This window comes from Tiliqua scincoides, chromosome 1, assembly GCF_035046505.1.
Source record: "Tiliqua scincoides isolate rTilSci1 chromosome 1, rTilSci1.hap2, whole genome shotgun sequence".
Lineage (NCBI taxonomy): Eukaryota > Metazoa > Chordata > Lepidosauria > Squamata > Scincidae > Tiliqua > Tiliqua scincoides.
This window is the reverse complement of record NC_089821.1, coordinates 179,406,678-179,427,086: the sequence shown is the minus strand read 5'-3', so window position 1 is coordinate 179,427,086 and position 20,409 is coordinate 179,406,678. Positions and strand designations below refer to the sequence as shown.

Here is a 20,409-nt window from a genome sequence, read left to right as displayed (position 1 = left end):
AAAAATACTTGCTCTGTGGCAGCTGTGAATAGGGGTGTGTTTACGTGCATAAGTGTATTTATGTGTGTAAGAGCTACTCTTCTCAGCAGTTACAAGGGGGGGAACCATAGCTGGTATTGCTGTTATGTTGTCTTTGTAGGAATTTAATACAAATATGTGAGCCATTCCAAATGTATGCAGCCTTTTTTGCCTCACTTTACTGCAATCTGCAATTCAAGTTTCTGGAGGAATGCTTACAAATACACTGGTACAGATAGAGTACAGGAATACATAGATGATTAGTACAAGTCGCCCTGAGAGTTGAATGATAGTGGCACAGTCTTCTGAGGCTCACAGAGCTGGCTTGCGGAAGCAGAGTTAAAATACTGGGTCCCTCTGGCAGGACCCAGTAAACTATCACTATAATATAGCTATTATATATAGCTATAATATAGCTATATCATGCTATATTCTTTCTTCTGATTAAATGTTATTAGAAGGTTTTGGCCATGTCTTCATGTCCAAAATTCTTCTATAATATTTACTCAGAAGTAAGTTCTGCAAAGGTCCCCTGAAACTTTAATTAAACATTTCCTCCTGGCAGCTTCTGCCTCTAATATCTTCCTGTTAAGTGCCACACAGCATTACATTTGCCCTTTAATTACTCAGTTCCTCTTTCTCTTCAGTTGGAGAGAGTGATAGTCCTTTTCTGACTGTAAAATAATCATGGGAGAAAATGAAAAAAGAAGAAACCCGTAATTAAACCCATCCCTTAGTGTGGAAGTGGGATGGACTAATTAATAGTGCAATCCTAACAAGCTGTTCAGCTGGCACAGCTGGCCCTGTACCAGCTCAGTGTGTCGCAAATGTGCCATAAGGCACATTTGCACCTGCTCCGGAGTCGGCTAGGCCAGCACAGAGGCCATCTCTGGCTCAGCAGTACCAGATCCAATCCCTAAGCCTGCTGGCAGAGGTAAGTTTGTGTCATGCAGGGCAGGGGAGGGAGGGCAGTTTGGAGGTAGGGAGAGGGGATTTGGGGAATGGGGGAAGATTGGGCCCAGGACAGGGGGCAGGATCAGCAGCAGTGGCACATGCCACATCCTGACCCCCAAACCTGGCCCAGGCAGCCCTACATGGGCTTCCCGGATTTGCGCCAGCAGATATCTGTGAATATTATTATTCCACATGGGCATTCAGAATCAGAAATAATCTCAGTATTGTAAAAGCTGCTGAGCTTTTACAACCTACAACAAAGATCAGCCAAAAATTGATTAACGGCATCGTTCTGTATACTTATTTGAATCAGGAAGCTTTATTTTATCATCCTCTGCCCTGGCAAGATTAATATGCAAAATGCTACAAAATTGGTAGCCTAGTTCTATGCAAATATTCCTGAACATTCACAGTTCTAGAAATGGAGTCTTGACTTTCATGGTTCCCTCCAAGAGAAAAAGTGGTCATTGTTTTCATGCCTTCTCTCATGCATTCTTGGCTAGCAGAGACAAAGCTGCTTGGGTAGAGCAGGATGAGTGTGTGGGGGCAGCTAAAGAGTTCCATATTTGGCACGGAAGATCTGTCAGGCAAACACAGAGAGGACAGTACTACAAAGTGTCGCTGGAGGACACGGCCTCAAGAGGTGTGCATAGTCAGAAGAATTATTAGGTCAGCTTGCCTAGGATTTGGACAACAGCCAAGCAGAGTCAATCCCAGCCACGGGAAAGGTGTTGATTACAGCTGCTGCAGTGCAAGTAGTGAACAGGAAGGGAGGTAGAATGGAAGGGCAGAAAAATCTAAAGAGCTTCTGGCTCAAGGAAAGCTCCTCTTGAAGTTGTTACAGGGCAAGAAAGAGAGAGAGCAATAAGATTTTCGTTTGCAAAATTCCGTGTAAAGCTGCCTCTCTCAAAATGAAATAAATACCTGTATTAGTAAATATACTAAAAACCAAGGCATGTATTTGTATAAAATGCATATATATATACTCCATTTAACAAATACATTTTTTTCTTGTGTTTCTTCTTTCTTTTGAAATGCTTTATTCTGTCCTGTCTTTGCATTCTGGAATGAAGACTGAAGAAGGAAAAAGATGGGTAACTTTCCCAAGTTTTTTTGTTTTAATAAGTGTGGTCTGCAACATGATATGATGTGAGCCTGAGATTTATAGTGGAGGTGATAGGCAATCATTTGTCTGGTTTTGAGGTAAAGAATCTACCAGATACTACACATGGCCTTGGCCAAATGTGGTCACAGGAAGCCTCAGAGTGGTAAGGGCTTCTTTAGACTAAGCCACTATGGCTGCAGTCCTAACCCCTTATGTCAGTGCTTTCCAGCACTGACATAAGGGCAGTGCAGCTCTGAGGTCAGGGAACAAACATTCCCTTATTTTGAGGAGGCCTCCGTGAATGACACCCAACTGCAGGAGGCAGCACAGGTCCCATTGGCATCACTATGCCAGTGATAGAAAGCACTGACATAAGGGGTTAGGATTGTGCCCTATGTGTCCAGAATGATATTCATTGTTACAGCAAAAATTACTTCCATTTCCAACCTAGAGAACAATTTAAAAAAAATATGTTATTTTGAAATGGGCCAATTGCTCCCTCACCCCAAGTATCATCACTCAGAAATTACAGAGCTCTTGTAACACCCTGTCTTCAGAGAAGCCCATAGAAGCTAACAATAAGAATGGAGCTAAGTAAATGCATTGATATATTATTGCTTGGAAAATGATTTGCTAAGATACAGATTCCCAGATTCCCTTTATGCAGTTTTGAAATGCTGCTTTAGAAGGTCATATATCATTTGACTCACAAAAAGAAACTGTACAGATGTAGATTTTTTTTCCCCAGATCACTTAGTTGCCTGCCGGATGTATGATATAAGCCTGAAATATTTATGAAGCCTTTTCCCCTACTATTTCATGATTTGTCAAGGAGTGCAATATAAATAACACAATCTAGTGTCTCCCCCTTCCTTCAGACTTCTGCCACTGCAGAGCAATTTTGAGCAAGAGTGGTTTCAAGAGAATTGTTGCTCCTTTTTTGATTGTGCAAAGTGAAAGATAAATGACTGTGAAAAATGGCATGCATTTGTACTAGCATAAATGTTTGTGAGAACATTATGACCCAATCCTATCCAATTTTCCAGTGCTGTTGCAGCTGTTGAACAAGTATGCCTAAGGGCCAAACCAGATGCAACCTTCCCTTTGCGTGGAAGTGTGATGGGAGAAGGGGAAGTGGTCTGCAATTGTGGAGACAGAGCACACATTCCACAAAACCTTCTCCTTCCATGGTCTGGGAGGAAGAGAGAGTGTGTGGAGAAAGTGAGGAAATAGAAACTAAGGACCACACCTCTTGCAAATGTCATAGAGAGCAGTTAGATGTCTCAGGTGACTGGTCATTAGACTGCCCACCAGAGTCCTGCAGGTAGCATTGCATCCAAATTCTAACAAGCCCATGTTAGGTTCAACTCAGTAGCAGCACTATGATAGTCTTTATTATGTTTAGCACCTTTTTTTCTTAAGTTATTCCGTTAGCACTTGTGCATATGAGCAGTTTGGACAAGGGGTATTTTAGTGGCCCAATGCTACCTAGCCATTATGATGGTGGAAGCAGTGAGCATCTGAGTCCGTGCTCTGATGGGCCATGGTCACCTGCCAGGGCATGTAAGACCTCACAGGGACTGGAATGGAGTGGGGAAGGGTGGGGGTTGGGCAGAATGGGGAGAAGATAGGCCAGGGGTGGTTCTGTGGCAGCAGTACCCACCAAACCTTAACCCATTTTCCAGGCCTGATCTGTCTGCATGGATCAGCTCAGACTTGCACCAGCAATAGAACTGGCACAGGTCTGAATAGATCCACTTGGGCACTAGGGGCTTACCCAGGGGCAAGGACACAAATGCCAAACCTCCCCCATGGGATACAGCGGCAGCTGTATTGGCACCACTGGATCTTTGTGCAGAGAGTTACAGTCAGTTCTCTTTATATGAGAATTCACTTGCTGCAAATTCACTTATCTGCGAGGAGCAGAATTGATACCTACCTCTCATTCTCCACACCACTGTTCTCGTTACCTGCTATCCAGCGCTGACCCCTTTAAAATACCCAGCGGAAGCTTCCAACAGTCATTTTAAACAGGTCCACGCTGGTCACGGATGCCATTCTGAAGGATCCTGCAGCCTCTGGAAGTTCTCTGCAGCACTAAAATATATTTTGGCACTTCCTGCTGCACTCTGCTGGCTTCCTTAGGGTCTCTGCTGGATTCTTCTGAATGACAGGTAAGATTCCCGTTCCCCCCTAGGGTACCCCTTGCACCTAACCCCATTGATCCCATAGGATCAATGGTTCATTATCTGCAAATTCGCTATCTGCTAGGGTTTTCAGGAATCTAACCCTAGCGGATAACGAAAACTGACTGTAGTTAGGATTGGGTTGTTAATCAGTAAGCTAGCCAATGAGATCAGTTGTCTAGTTATACACAGATCCTTTCCCATTCTCAAATCCCTGACACAAGAGTTGAGATTCATTTACTATGGAAATATTTACTTATATATGAAATGTGCATTTATCTCACACTATTTTCTTTCCACACCACAGGTCAAGTAGTACTGTAGCACGGTATGTTGTCAACTTTGAGAGGGAGGATTTGGAAGTTAAAGGTCCTATAGATGACATCTCAACTATTGGCTCCAACAAAGTTGAAAATGAAAAAGTTCCCCTTAGTACTGAAGGGGTGATACCAGCTAAAGTATCAAACCTTCAGCAGATGGTTGCTACAGCACTACAGGAAGACAAGTCACTCTCCATAGATATCGGAACCCTTCAGTTTACTGATGGTCAGTTTCTCCAGATTTGCTGTTTGCAAACAATGGGCCTAGTCCACAATCCCCCTGTGTAGCACTGACACACTGGTTTTTTGCAGCTCCAGATTATATATACCTGGCATGTGCTTACTTTTATGCCCACTCATGATGCAAGCTGAGCTGCTGAATTCTGCAGTAGCTTTTGAACTGTCTTCAAAGGCAGCTCACATGACTATTGTTCAAAAGGAAGGTTGCCACATGGGTTAAGGAGGTCAAATTCTTATCTGAGAAGAAGGGGTGCAGCCAGTTCACCTGTCTCAGATGAGAAAAGGCACTGCTTGTGCCTGCTGGTGCTTGAGATAATAATCAAAAAGCTAGGAGGAGAACTATGTGCATCAAGAGCTTCAAGTAAAACAGTTGCTTTAACCACACTTGGACTGATAGACAGGGCAAAAGTTGGGGGCTTACATAAGGGATCACCATTTATTCACATTAATACAATTAGATTGAATGGAGATTCGGTTAAAATGAGTTATGCTGGAGACTTTTATTTGAGCACATCTCAAAGATAACATCTCTCTAGATTCACTTCCAATGTGTGATAAGCATAAGCATTCAACAATTCTTCTGCAGCTTGGATTTAATCTGAACCATATAGGAAGTTACTATCTCCCTTCTTCCCATCTCCTCATCAGTCCAGCCCACTGTGTCCATGTTCCACCCCTTTTTTTCTATTTGCTTTTGCTCTGGCTGCATCTCCTTCCTCTTTCTCTTCTTTCCAAGGCATGGACCACTGCAGTGACTGTTTTGAGATACAAGGAATTTGGGGAATTATAGTTTTATCGGTACTATTGACATGAGTCAGTAGCCTTGGAAAACAGCAATTCCCAGCAACCTTTGCATATGACACACAGTCATACAGCATGCCAGGCATCACTGAAAGGAGAGAAAAAGAGACTGTTCCCCAATTCTCCTTTTGATGCCACTGGAGAAAGATGAGCGAGGAGGCAGGTGGAAGGCAAGAAAGGGTGAGGGAGGGTTATTTGGGAGGGAGGGATTAGATGGGATCCTATCACACTCTCAATGACATTATTAGAGGCATAACTGGGTTGAAATACAGTCACAACTGGATTTAGAAAAAAAAAAGAACTATTTTCCAAGTTGGGGAGTAGTTCTTTTTTACAAACTGAATTTAGAAGTGACAAGAACAATTTAGTGATGGGATTCACCCATCACTAGTTAAAATGCAACATATTCAATTCAGAGAGCTGAGAGTAGTGGCTGTCTGTTTGGTCGGTAGATTGAATAACAAAGAGTTGTACGCTACACTGACAGAACAAGGTCATAATGTACTTTTGGAAATCAAAAATGTACAAATATTTCTGCTATTTCTGCCACTTGGCTTCTTTTCAGAATCTCAATGTTTTAGAGCCTGTTGGACTAAGAACTAAAGAAACCAAACTAGAAAGATATTAATGCTTGGCATGTCATTACTTCCAATTAACACGGTTAAATCTGAGGCAATAGTCTGAATAAATTTATACCAAAGTATATCTCAGTGATTTTATAATAACTGTGGCTCCAATCCTGTGCACACTTACCTGGGAGTAAGCCCCATAGACTACTTACTACTGAGTAGACATGCATAGGATTAAGCTCCAAAGATCTTGTGTCTTTCAATAGTTCTTTCTAGGTGGGTCTAGTACAGAGGGCCCAGTTTTCTCAGAGTAAGCAATTTTGTACAAATATACAAATAAATATTTAACAATATTAACAATAAAACAATAAAATTGTCTTCATTACATTTATTTTGTGCTACAGTATCAGACAAGAAATTATCTTGCATAGCATCTTGCACACTTTAATCAGTTAATCAGCCTGTTGCATGTAATTCCTGCAGTTTTAAAGAAAAATTATCATTTGCATTTGTTTTGTAGAAACCATTAGGCCACCTAGCGATGTAGACAATATCATCAAACCAATGGTAACCGATGCTGGCCCTGGGTTGGTAAGTTTTCATGCTTTATTCCTCAGGTCCATGGATATCAGCCACATAATAAAATGCATGAAGTCATTTCAAGAATAAAGCTGTGATGGTGAATGTGGTTACAATTCTACAGATATAGGCTATCAGAAACATTTTCTGTGACAAAATGGTACAATCTCGTCTCCTTCCCCCTTGCACATATGATTCTGTGATTAATCAAATTATTTGTATTTATTCATTTTCTTATTTTTTTAAAATGTCCTTAGTGGCGGTGCATTCGATGATGATGATGATGATGATATGAAATTACAGTGCTAGGTTACCCTTTCAGCACTAGTTTGATGTTGTGGAATTGAGCAGCGTTCCCAACACTCAGTCTTTTGCTCAGCCCCTCCCCCCACTATTACAAATTCTTTTTAAAAAAATTTATTTTGTGACAGGTTGTGGCAGGCTCTCTTTGTTATGCAAAGCCAGGTTGGAGCACTTATCTGCCCCGGCTTTTAAAAAAGTGAGAGCAAGTCAGGAGATTATCTCTCTCCCGCTCATCATTTTGCAAACCTGTTCCTTACAGCAACAGCCATTACATTATGTTTATATTCTCCCACATCCATTGTATGGGGGGGGGGGGTCTCTGATACTGATCACTGTGTTGGGACATGCATGACTTTTTGCACTAATGATAAAATGTTCTTGCAGCACACATTTTATTTTTTTAATCAATTGTACATATAAACAACTAATTTTCTCTAGATTGCACTCACTGTGGGCTGTGTTCAGTACAAGTTTGTACATTAAACAGAGGCAAATGCTGGCCTTGGTGTAACATACCCCAAGTCAGTCACAGCTCCCAGACAAGTGTACATGTATGGTATTGCTGTTGATAACCTTCAGTCTCGAAAGACTATGGTATCGCACTCTGGCACAGCATCTAGTGTGGCTGAAAAGGCCAATTCGGGAGTGACAATCCCTTCCACGCTGGGAGCAAGTGTAGTCTGTTCCTGGTCTGTCTCCTTGGCTATGGGCCTTCCTTCTTTGCCTCTTTGCCTCAGTCTGTTGGCCAAGTGTCTCTTCAAACTGGGAGAGGCCGTGCTGCACAGCCTGCCTCCAAGCAGGCCGCTCAGAGGCCAAGGTTTCCCATCTGTTGAGGTCCAATTCTAAGGCCTTCAGATCCCTCTTGCAGATATCCTTGTATCGCAGCTGTGGTCTACCTGTAGGGTGCTTTCCCTGCATGAGTTCTCCGTAGAGGAGATCCTTTGGGATCCAGCCATTGTCCGTTCTCACGACATGACCAAGCCGACGCAGGCGTCTCTGTTTCAGCAGTGTATACATGCTAGGGATTCCAGGTCATTCCAGGACCGTGTTGCTTGGAACTTTGTCCTGCCAGGTGATTCCGAGGATGTGTCGGAGGCAGCGCATGTGGAAAGCATTCAGCTTCCTCTCCTGTCGTGTGTAAGGAGTCCATGACTTACTGCAGTACAGAAGTGTACTCAAGACGCAAACTCTGTATACCTGAATATTGGTATGTTCTCTCAGCTTCTTGTTGGACCAGACTCTTTTTGTGAGTCTGGAAAACATGGTAGCTGCTTTACCAATGCATTTGTTTAGCTCAGTATCAAGAGAAAGAGTGTTGGAGATGGTTGAGCCAAGGTACACAAAGTCATGGACAACCTCCAGTTCATGCGCAGAGATTGTAATGCAGGGAGGCGAGTCCACGTCCTGAACCATGACCTGTGTTTTCTTCAGGCTGATTATCAGTCCAAAATCTTGGCAGTCTTTACTTTAACAATTCATGAGCTGCTGGAGATCTTTGGCAGAGTAGGCGGTGACAGCTGCAGCGTCGGCAAAGAGGAAGTCAGGAAGGCATTTCAGCTGGACTTTGGACTTTGCTCTCAGTCTGGAGAGGTTGAAGAGCTTTCCATCTGATCTGGTCCAGAGATAGATGCCTTCTGTTGCAGTTCCAAAGGCATGCTTCAGCAGGACAGCGAAGAAAATCCCAAACAAGGTTGGTGCAAGAACACAGCCCTGCTTCACTCCGCTTCAGATGTCAAAGGGGTCTGATGTGGAGCCATCAAAGACTACAGTGCCCTTCATGTCCTCGTGGAAAGACCTGATGATGCTGAGGAGCCTGGGTGGACATCCAATCTTGGAGAGAATCTTGAGGCCTTCCCTGCTGACCAGGTTGAAAGCCTTTGTGAGTTCTATGAAGGCTACAAAGAGTGGCTGTCGTTGTTCCCTACATTTCTCCTGCAGCTGTCTAAGGGAGAATACCATATCAGTGGTGAACCTGTTGGCTTGGAATCCACACTGTGATTCTGGATAGACGCTCTCTGCAAGTACCTGGAGCCTCTTTAGTGCAACTTGGGCAAACAGCTTTCTTACAACACTAAGGAGAGAGATGCCGCGGTAGTTATTGCAGTCACCCCTGTCACCTTTCTTCTTGTACAGTGTGACGATATTTGCATCCATCATGTCCTGTGGTACTCCACCTTCTTTCCAGCAGGGACAGAAGATTTCATGCAGCTCAGTGGCGATGATCTCTTTGCAGCACTTTAGGACTTCAGCAGAGATGCTGTTTTTCCCAGGTGCCTTGCAAGAGGCAAGGGAGCCAGGGCCATGTTAAGTTCTTCTAGGATTGGTTCACTGTCAGGCTCCCCCAACAGAGGCAGGCACTCAGTGTTGTTCAGCGCTTCTTTGGTGACTACATTTTCTCTGGAATGCAGCTCAGAGTAGTGCTGCACCCAGCGTTCCACCTGCTGTGCCTGATCCTGGATGATCTCTCCTGTGGCAGATTTCAGAGGGGTAATTTTCTTCTGTGTTGGACCTAGGGCCTGCTTGATACCATCATACATCCCCTTGATGTTGCCCATGTCAGCTGCTATCTGTATCAGGGAACAAAGCTGGAGCCAGTAGTCATTAGATGTTTGGTATATGTGTTTGCCATGTGCACCCTTGACCAGTTTTGGTACATTTAAAATATCTTTAACTTAAACCTAAAAACACTGGTGTGTGAAGTGGCCCTTGCAGTTATGTGTGATAGCAATTGCTTCTCTCTTCAAGGGTTCTGAATGTGCTTCTCTTTTCTTTTTGACAGACTTCTGAAGTACCACTGATATATGCAAGTCCAGCAACAGTTACAGAATCTTTGAAGGAAACTGAAGATACAAACCTCATTATAGACTATCCAATTCCCACAGTGCCTTTAAGTGTCCTGGATAGTACTGGAGTTCCTCTAAAACCAGGAGATTCTGATTCACCTCCTCCAGCAGATCAATCTGCCAGCAATGATTTAAGCCCAGGGTATTCTGAGGTGCCAACTGAACAATCATTCACACTTGCAGAATATGCTACTGGCAGTTCTACGTTAGATATCTTTCAGAAAGTCACTGATCAGAAGAGTGAAGACGAAAGGATGAAGGACGAGATCTTCAGTACAGAGTTGTCGATCCTCCCTGAGCAAGGTAGGCTGTCAAATACCTCAGTTTATTAAGTAAGAGATCCCTCCACTGTCCTTTTCAACAGAAATGCAAATGTAAGCTATTAATTACCCCAGAAGACAGTTAAAAAAATATCCTTCCAAAATCATTTGTGGAGTAAAATATAGGAAGTTGAATGCCAGCTCCAAGGTCAGTTAAGGAGTTACATATGTGGATATCCTTTTAAATATTATGATTAATTTACATACTGCACTTTACATAGAGTAAGCAAGACAGATTCCTGCTGGTTGGGGCTTACAGTCTAGAAATTGACATAACCTCCCCCCCACCCTCCCCCCCACCCCCTGCCGATGCAGCCAAGCTGAAAAGGAGTCCACTATATCCACAGGGGATGGGGATCAGGAGGCATTGGAAGGGAGAGGAGATTTTGATCCCAGTTGAATCCTTCTTCCCAGTGCTGATGCAGCTATGCCAGTGGGGAATGCACTGTATCCTGCTGTGGGAGGGGAGGCAGCCAGAGAGGTCTCTTCAAAATAGAAAAATGTTTGTTCCCAGACTTCAGGGCTGCATTGTGGCTGTATTGGTTCTGGACAGTTGAATAGAATTGAGCCCTTAATTCACTTAACCCTCCCATAAGCCTCCTGCTTCTCAATGTGTCTCCTCAGACCTGTGCCAGCCCCTTAGGATAAGGGGGTAGGATCCGACATGTGCCATTGCCATTGGATCCACCACCTTCCCCTCCCTGCCCCTGCCTTACCTGCTATGGCGGCTGCGGCAGGGTCCAGCAATTGATGGGGAATGCTACTGACTCTTTCGGCAGCATTTCCAAATTACCTGCTGAAGGAGCACTCCATGCACTGTGGGCAACCATCTTGTGACAGCAGAACTCCACCATCGCAAAGTGCTCTAGCCAGTAGCCCAAGCTGGCATAGGATCGGGCTGCCCAGTTTAGTTACTTTATTTATTTATTTATATTCCTCCTTTCCCCCAAAAGGACACTCAAGGCAGCTAACAACAAACAGATAAAAATACAAAAATATTTAAAAAAATAGATAAAAATACAGTAGGGAGCCAGAGCTAAGGCAAGGTGCCATAGACTTCCTGGAAAAGGTGGGTTTTCAGTCATGATTTGGAGATTTTGAGTGAGGATGTGAGTGAGCCAGGATTTGAAGATTTTGGGAGCATCCCATAGGCTTTCAGATGACAGAGGGTAGAGGAACAGGAAGAGCAAATCTCATGGACAAGAGTGGTGCAGGATATGAGATGTGGAGGGGCTAGGACACTGTGGGCTTACTGGACAGCTCATTGAGAAGCTTTTTCCTAATCTCAGAAAACATACAGCTGCATTGTAGTTAATGCATCCATCTATGGATCAAACTGTACAGGGTGTGCTGCAAAGTGACAGACTCAGACAAGATTGATTTAGGTTTTAACCCCCAAACTGGTAATATGCCCTGATCATAGACCAAAAAGGAAAGGGTTGGCTACAATTCCCAAAATTTTTACTGTGAGGACACACAGATAGTCTGTGCTTCTTTAAGACCATCTGCTCCTTCCTTTATTTAACCAAAGTCGTGAAACCAATAAATCAATGTAGTTCTTTTTTCACAAGCCTTTTGCCCAATATTGAACAAAAATAATGGAACGCCTAGCTTTTCTGCATTTGTCAGAGTACGTTGCAACATGGAGAGAGTACATGTAGTACTGGGGTCCTGTAAAGTCTCAACTTATTTATTTATCTGGGTACTTACATCCTGCCTTTCTACCTTTGAAGATGACCCCAAGATAGCTGATCACAATTTTAAAAGTACAATGTAATAATAAATAAAATAATAAAACTCTCAGCCAGTTGTTATAAGCTCCTTCTGGCCTGAGCACATCATCTTCTTAACTTCTCAGAATATATTGGCTGTTTCCAGTTAGTAAGGAAACCTAAACTGCCATTAGGTTGCCCTGTTTGAGGAGCAGATTGTGCTTTCATCTTTAATCTTGAGACAAAGCACAGCATAGGTAAAGAGGAGGCCTTACTTAGCATTCGTCTGGAACTCACAGTGTGTATGATCCCTTTCAGAAGACAGTTTTATTAACTTGAGGAACAGTATAATTAATAGTAGTAGTAGTAATATCCAAATTACATGAATCATAGTTGTAAACTGGTGCTTCAGCAATTGGTACAAGTCTCAGCCTGAGACATACAACTAGCGCAGTATGTATAATGTTCCCAAAAGCATCACTTTTTACAGATCTGATGGTGTTATTTCAGGCAGCTGCAGTTTTTTAAAGTGATTTGCAAAACTTTTCAAGACTGTTCCCCCAAAGACAATGGGGTCCACTTTGGTATGTTTTGTCCATAGTCATGTGATTTCAATGACCAGGTCTCGGTATTTTGTTATTTTTTCTAATTCTTTTTCATCGACTCTGGAATTGCGATATCAATTAGTCAGACATTCTGATTTACTATTATTGTTATATCCAGTGTATTATGTTCAAGGTGTTGGCTCATTTGAATTTTAAAGTCCCACAGGATCTTGGAACATAAGAACAGCCCCACTGGATCAGGCCATAAACCCATCTAGTTCAACTTCCTGTATCTCACAGTGACCCACCAAATGCCCCAGGGAGCACACAAGACAGCAAGAGACCTGCATCTTGGTGTCCTCCCTTGCATCTGACATAGCCCATTTCTAAAATCAGGAGGTTGCACAGCCATACACATCATAGCTTGTAACCTGTAATGGATTTTTCCTCCAGAAACTTGTTCAACCCCCTTTTAAAGGCGTCTAGGCCCGATGCCATCACCACATTCTGTGCCAAGAAGTTCCACAGAGGAACTGCACGTTGAGTAAAGAAATATTTTCTTTTGTCTGTCCTAACTCTCCCAACACTCAGTTTTAGTGGATGGCCCCTGTTCTGGTGTTGTGTGAGGGGAAAAGAGCATCTCTTTATCCACTCTGTCCTTCCCGTACATAATTTTGTATGTCTCAATCATGTCCCCACTCAGGTGCCTCTTTTCTAGACTGAAGAGGCCCAAACGCTGTAGCCTTTCCTCTTAAGGGAGATGCCCCAGCCCAGTAATCATTTTAGACTGCAATCCTAACCTCACTTTTCTGGGAGTAAGTCCCATTGAAAACAATAGAACTTACTTCTGAGTAGACCTGGTTAGGATTGTTCCCTTAGTCGCTCTCTTTTGCATCTTTTCCATTTCCACCATGTCCTTTTTGAGATGTGGCAACCAGAACGGGATGTAATACTCCAGTTGTGGCCTTACCGTCAACCAGGCCTTACCATCGACCATCAATCTTGACTTGTTCGTTCTCTAAAGCCTTCTCAACCTGATGTTCCCAAATATTTTTTGATGCTGGCAAACTGTACTTTTTACATAATGACCAATGGATTACTTTTGCAACTCTGTCATGTCTGACTTCGTAACCTGTCTGCACAATCTTATTGCATTTGCATATCAGATGAGACAGTCTCATCTTTTTACTGGCAAAGTCCGCACTTAGAGTTTTCACCTATTTTCAGTTTTCACCTATATTCAACCTTCATAGCATTTGTTTGCAGTGCCTGTTCTTGTGCGGCAAAAATCAGACCTTCAGTTTCTTTCTTTTTCATTCTTATTCTTATTCTTGCGTCCTTTACTTTGCCTTAGAAAGAATTAGAAGATAGAGACCTCTAGCTCCCAAGGGGCTTACAGTCTAATAGAGTAGGAAATCTGACTTTTCAGGAAGCTCATCATTCATGCAAGAGCAGGTGAGTCAAGATGCAGTCTGCTAAAGCTGCTGACAAAATACTAAGACAGCTAGTGATGAAATAAGAGCTGTGCACTCTGGGAGTACAAAGGGATTTTCTGCAACTCATTCTGCTGACAGCGAAGTGATTGCAATGACCAGGCTGGCACCATTTGTCATACATTTGCTACATTATCCTTACTGGCTTTCTGGTTCCCCAATGTGTCAGGGCCCAATCCTATCCAGTTCTCATGTGCCAATGCAGCTGTGCCGATGGGGTGTGCACTGCATCTTGTGGTGGGGAGCCAGTCACAAAGGCCTCCTCATGGTATGGGAACATTTGTTCCCTTACCTCAGGGCTGCACTGGTGCTGGAAAGTTGGATAGGACTGGGTCCTCAGAGAATAAGGCATACCATAACTCTTTCCAGGACCTGCCTGATCTTTCCTCTGGCTGACTACAGGCAAAGGAGAAAGAGTATGCTCCTTACATTGAGAACCAGAGAACTGTAGTCATACAGCCTCTCTCCCATATGTTTTACATTGGGTCTAATTTGGGTTAGTTTTGTTCCAATTATTTAACTTTGATAGCAGTGGCATGGTCCAAATGCCAGAGTTTATCATGTTTACTGGCAAGGGTGCCACTTGCCATGAAATGTTGAAACACCTTTTCACACTTTCACTTCAGACTTTTTGCCCTTTCTCCCCATCAGCACCTTTTGTGCCATCTTTTCTTTTGCATATGGCATTTTGAAACAAAAGAAATCTGCACTTCTCTCCAACTCAGCAGACAGTGAGATCCAAGGATAAGGAGCACTCTTCTGCATGAACAAACTGGGAAATTCTCTTGGAAATAAAGTCTTGTTTAAATAGTGGAAATTCTCATTAATAGCTTTATTTTTTTCCCCAAGAACCTTTTACAACCCACTTTATTCATGCAAAGTGCCCCATCTCTCAGCACTTTAAGAATGTTCAACAGATCAAGATAAACATGTTTTCTTTTAAATAACATTGACATAGACTGCAGTTGAAGGCAGATTTTGTCTCTGTCTCATTAGTTTGTAGACATAGTCACAAATGTTCCAGACTGCTGAATTTTAGACATGTCCTTTGTTTTTATTTTTGCAGACTGACAAATATTAATGCTTTTGGCTGTTTAACTAAAGAAGCAGAATGTTTCCAAAACAGTTTGGAGAATAGATTATGCTGAAGAACTTGCTTCTGTTCTGATCTTTCTTGCATGACACGTTTGCAGAGGTAGCTTTGCCACAAGAAGCAGATCCTTCAGCAGCAAATTCAAAATACTGTATGATACAATTTTCTTTCCTATACCCTTAATTTCTGTAACTTATTAAAAAGAATAATGGGTAGCGGGGATATCTCCTGACCTCATATAAGGAGGAAAGTTCCTACCTGCGAACTACCCCACCCCCATTAGGAGCATCTTTCAACCCCTGAAAATCCACTCCTGAGGAAAATAAATACCTTTCCTTCTCTCCCGCTGACTGGCAACTGCATAGCATGAAAACTATGTGGTCTATAAACTCTACCATCTCATTAAATCTAACTAAACATAGTGGGTATCCTAAGTAGCACAAGGGCAACTTGTGCAAGCTGTCTTCCCTGAGCCCTCCTACCTAGGGCCGTCCCCCAAGGACCTCTTGGGGGTCCTTGAGGACAACATGTGTGCGGCGCAATGTTCTGTGTTGTGAAGAACAAATAAACCACACAGAAGAGCCTTCTGCGAGCAGTGCACAGTTTTAAAATGAGGCAGATAGAGGTTCATGTCTGGAAATGTAGTACAATCTATCTAATAAGTTGCATAAGGAGAATCCCTCTAAAAGGAAATCACCCGTTTTACTTACTGTATTTGACTTGATTTGTGATCCTATTAGACAGGAATCTCCTACCAGTTCATCTACAGGACACAATGATGTCATGATGCAGTGTTGCCAGTGTGATGCAGCTAAGGGCAAGTAAAGCCAATTGAGCAAGAGGGCAATGCTTCCTGAAAAAGTTATGTTCATGAACCTAGCTAACTGGTGATCCTGTTCACGAGCAGGATGACCTCAACAGTCATGATGAGATATAGCCAGACAGATAGGGCTATGTGCTGATTGCATACAAAGTACTGCTATCAATCTAAATCAGAAAACTGATTCCCACAGCCACAGTCGGCACTTCAGTGGTGGGTGCAAGAAGTCAGTTCTCCGCCCACTCTGGTAGTCTGTGGGGGAGCATGCATTTGGCAAGACACCAGAAATGATAGTAGGCAATCTTTTTTTTCTGAAACCCCAAGGACCACTTCTCAGGGCCTTGCGGACCACCAGACCACAGGTTGGGAACCAGTCACCTAAATTGATAAGCACCTTTGCTTCTTTTCAGTACAATTTCCTCCCACCCCCAATCACTAATGTGGGTGTTCTTTTTGATACTGCCAAAAATATTCATGGCTCAGCCCTAGTAAAGAGTATAAATAGCTATGTAATATGAAAACACAAAGAATGTATTGGGAGTTAGTGCTGTCTGTGCTGTGGTCATTCAACTGCATTCCATGGAAGGCCATTCCAAAGCACTGGAGAGTGAAATGAGTTGCTGTGATTGATTTGTGTACAGCCATTGGGAGCTTGAATCCTTAGTGTTTATGTCCTCACAGTCCCAACTGCCAGATTATGTTCCATTTTCTTTCTCTTTCTATTTGCCTGGGCCTCTTCATCACCTCTCTCACTTTGAAGATGTTAGCAATGTTGAAAGATCAAGCATCCCAAGTGATTGCTGTTCTCTAGTCCTGTTATATTAGCAAATGTTCACTACCTGACTGTGACTTTCCATTAAAACACTCTGCAAGCGCTTAACAGATCAGCACAAGGTGCAGTCTGAGTGCCCACAACACGTAGGCAGTGCTTATATAGCTCAATGTTAAGAACATAAGAACAGCCCCACTGGATCAGGCCATAGGCCCATCTAGTCCAGCTTCCTGTATCTCACAGCGGCCCCACCAAATTCCCCAGGGAGCACACCAGATAACAAGAGACCTGCATCCTGTTGCCCTCCCTTGCATCTGACATAGTCCATTTCTAAAATCAGGAGGTTGTACATACACATCATGGCTTGTAACCTGTAATGGATTTTTCCTTCAGAAACTTGTCCAATCCCCCTTTAAAGGCATCCAGGCCAGATGCTGTCACCACATCCTGTGGCAAGGAGTTCCACAGACCAATCACATGCTGAGTAAAGAAATATTTTCTTTTGTCTGTCCTAACTCTCCCAACACTCAATTTTAGTGGATGTCCCTTGGTTCTGGTGTTATGTGAGAGTGTAAATGCAAATGTAAATGTTACATTTTTAAAGCTGCAAATTTAAAGAATTTTAGTTCTAAGATCTTGCTAGTCCTTCTTTAGCAGTCCCCTCCCAAGCTCTAAGCTGCTATGCCTCTCTCTGATAAGAGGAAAAACTTAGAATACCCTCTCATGTGCCATGTTGTTTTCTATCAGATACTGCAGCCTAGGCAGCTCCTTTAGGTAAGAAAATGCCAGTGGGCATGTGCAGTAGCAGTGCCAGTGGGACATGTGCTGCATCCTGCAGTTGGATTTCACTCACGGAGGCCTCCTCAAAGTCAGGGAATGTTTGTTCCCTTACCTTGGAGCTTCATTGCCCTTATGTCAGTGCTGGAAAGCACTGATATAAGGGGTTAGGATTGCACCCTAAGGTAAGGTAAGACTTGGACAAGGAGTGTTTCAAACGTCCTTGGGAATTTTAGTTATAGGATTTCTTTTTACCTTGTTCCCCAGCCTGCATTATGCAGATAATAATTCTGGCCTACCTTTCAGACATGTTCTAAGAATTACTGAAATAATTTATGTGAAAACTTCATCTGTGCTAAGTATTAATGAACCAACCTGTGCTGACTGTGTGCCATCAGAAATCAAACGTTCATCTGTTTCATAGTGGCATGTTATTGATGCATAATTATGGACCTTCCAAGACACTGAGACAACTTGCTCTTGGTTCTGTCATTTCCTGTGTTTAGAACCGAATGAATGTAAAGCAGGATAGACTGTTGTGGCACCTACTCCTTGGCCCCTTCTTTTATAGCGTTTGTTGACAATATTCCTCTTTGAGGAGTTGCAGGTTTTAATACTTGTTGTGTCCCTATCGTTGCTTTTGGTGCTATTTTAGATTATTATCTGACAGCACAATCCTCTTCTTTGCTAGCACTGGTGCACTAGCAGTAGCAGTCTGTATCCTGACCTGCAGCAACCAGTGGGAGTGAGTGCTATGCTGATTGGCACAGGGGCAGGGGTGGAACGAAGGCAGGGAGAAGGCGTTTCTGGGTGGGGGAAGGTGGAACAGGGGGGAGTGTCAAGCAGTATTGGTGCAGGAGGTCTCCGCGGTATCCTATCCTCCCCCTATCCTTCCTCTAGGGCCTGAAAGGGGCTGCTCAGATTAATGCCAGTGATTTAGCTGGTGCAAATCTGAGTAGCCCTATTGGACAGGCTGAAAAATATCCCGTGACCCCAAGGAGACCTCCAACTTGCTCCTAACCTGCCCTAAGATAAGCGTGGATCAAGCAGCTGAGCTGTACCAGCACAGATTAGGAATGGGCTATGAGTCTGTCTGGAATGTGCTGGATTCGGTGGTTTATTGAACAGCAATCGTTGAACAATATATTTGGCATTGGCTCCAAAGGTGACCATCCATGTGCCAGAACATTAAGAACATAAGAACAGCCCCACTGGATCAGGCCATAGGCCCATCTAGTCCAGCTTCCCGTATCTCAAAGCGGGCCACCAAATGCCCCAGGGAGCACACCAGATAACAAGAGATCTCATCCTGGTGCCCTCCCTTGCATCTGGCATTCTGACATAACCCATTTCTAAAATCAGGAGGTTGCGCATACACATCATGGCTTGTACCCCATAATGGATTTTTCCTCCAGAAACTTGTCCAATCCCCTTTTAAAGGCGTCTAGGCTAGACGCCAGCACCACATCCTGTGGCAAGGAGCTCCACAGACCGACCACATGCTGAGGAAAGAAATATTTTCTTTTGTCTGTCCTAACCCGCCCAGCACTTAATTTTAGTGGATGTCCCCTGGTTCTGGTATTATGTGAGAGTGTAAAGAGCATCTCCCTATCCACTCTGTCCATCCCCTGCATAATTTCATATGTCTCAATCATGTCCTCCCTCAGGCGTCTCTTTTCTAGGCTGAAGAGGCCCAAACGCCGTAGCCTTTCCTCATAAGGAAGGTGCCCCAGCCCCGTAATCATCTTAGTCGCTCTCTTTTGCACCTTTTCCATTTCCACTATGTCTTTTTTGAGATGCGGCGACCAGAACTGGACACAATACTCCAGGTGTGGCCTTACCATAGATTTGTACAACGGCATTATAATACTAGCCGTTTTGTTCTCAATACCCTTCCTAATGATCCCAAGCATAGAATTGGCCTTCTTCACTGCCGCCGCACATTGGGTTGACACTTTCATCGACCTGTCCACCACCACCCCAAGATCTCTCTCCTGATCTGTCACAGACAGCTCAGAACCCATCAGCCTATATGTGAAGTTTTGATTTTTTGCCCCAGTGTGCATGACTTTACACTTACTGACATTGAAGCGCATCTGCCATTTTGCTGCCCATTCTGCCAGTCTGGAGAGATCCTTCTGGAGCTCCTCACAATCACTTCTGGTCTTCACCACTCGGAAAAGTTTGGTGTCGTCTGCAAACTTTGCCACTTCACTGCTCAACCCTGTCTCCAGGTCATTTATGAAGAGGTTGAAAAGCACCGGTCCCAGGACAGATCCTTGCTCAAAGAAAAGTGAAACTAAGTCCAAAGATGCTCCTTATGGCTGCAGAACCACCACCTCACAGCACTTTGTATAAGCATTTGCGGAACAGTCCTAGCAATTGCTTTCTTTCCACTCAAGAATCTTTGGATCCAGTCCTCCATTTGGATCCATTGTATTGATAAATTTTAGATGTTATTTTTAACTAATAAAATGCACCTAGTGATGCATATGCTGGTGTCTGTGTAAGATGGAAGTCAGCCTGACAAACAGGTTGGAAAAGCCACAGCTTAGAGATAAATGAATCTAAGAATCAGCCTTTCATTTAATATGATTTTTTTATGATTTGCTGCTCTATGCTCTTTTTACCTGACTACTTTTTCTCTGACGCTGTTTTTATGATATGTGTTAATATGCTTTTATCTGTTTTTAAATTATGTTTTTAATCTGTTTTAACCTGTTGTAAGCCACCTTGAGTCCCTTCGGGGAGAAAGGCTGGGTAAAAATAAAGTTATTATTATTAATATATATATAGTCTGCCTACTACAACAGTTAGTACCATAGATATAGAATTATGATGGGGGGAATAGGATTTCATTATAAAAAAATAATTTGCCTATTGTTGAAAAGTTCCCAATATTTTCTGAATAAATTAATAATACTTTTACCTCAAATTCAGGGCCACAGTCCACCATAAC

At 43.2% G+C, this 20,409-nt stretch overlaps 1 protein-coding gene across 1 annotated transcript in view; it reads left to right on the top strand.

Moving 5' to 3' along the window:
• The window catches only part of IMPG1 (interphotoreceptor matrix proteoglycan 1), a 92,601-nt gene that overhangs the window by 44,033 nt on the left and 28,159 nt on the right, over window positions 1-20,409 (top strand). Inside the window, exons 9-12 of the mRNA XM_066622708.1 lie at window positions 2,046-2,066; window positions 4,571-4,809; window positions 6,714-6,784; window positions 9,855-10,221. Coding sequence (XP_066478805.1) covers window positions 2,046-2,066; window positions 4,571-4,809; window positions 6,714-6,784; window positions 9,855-10,221 — 698 coding nt within the window. The remainder of the gene's footprint in view (window positions 1-2,045; window positions 2,067-4,570; window positions 4,810-6,713; window positions 6,785-9,854; window positions 10,222-20,409) is intronic.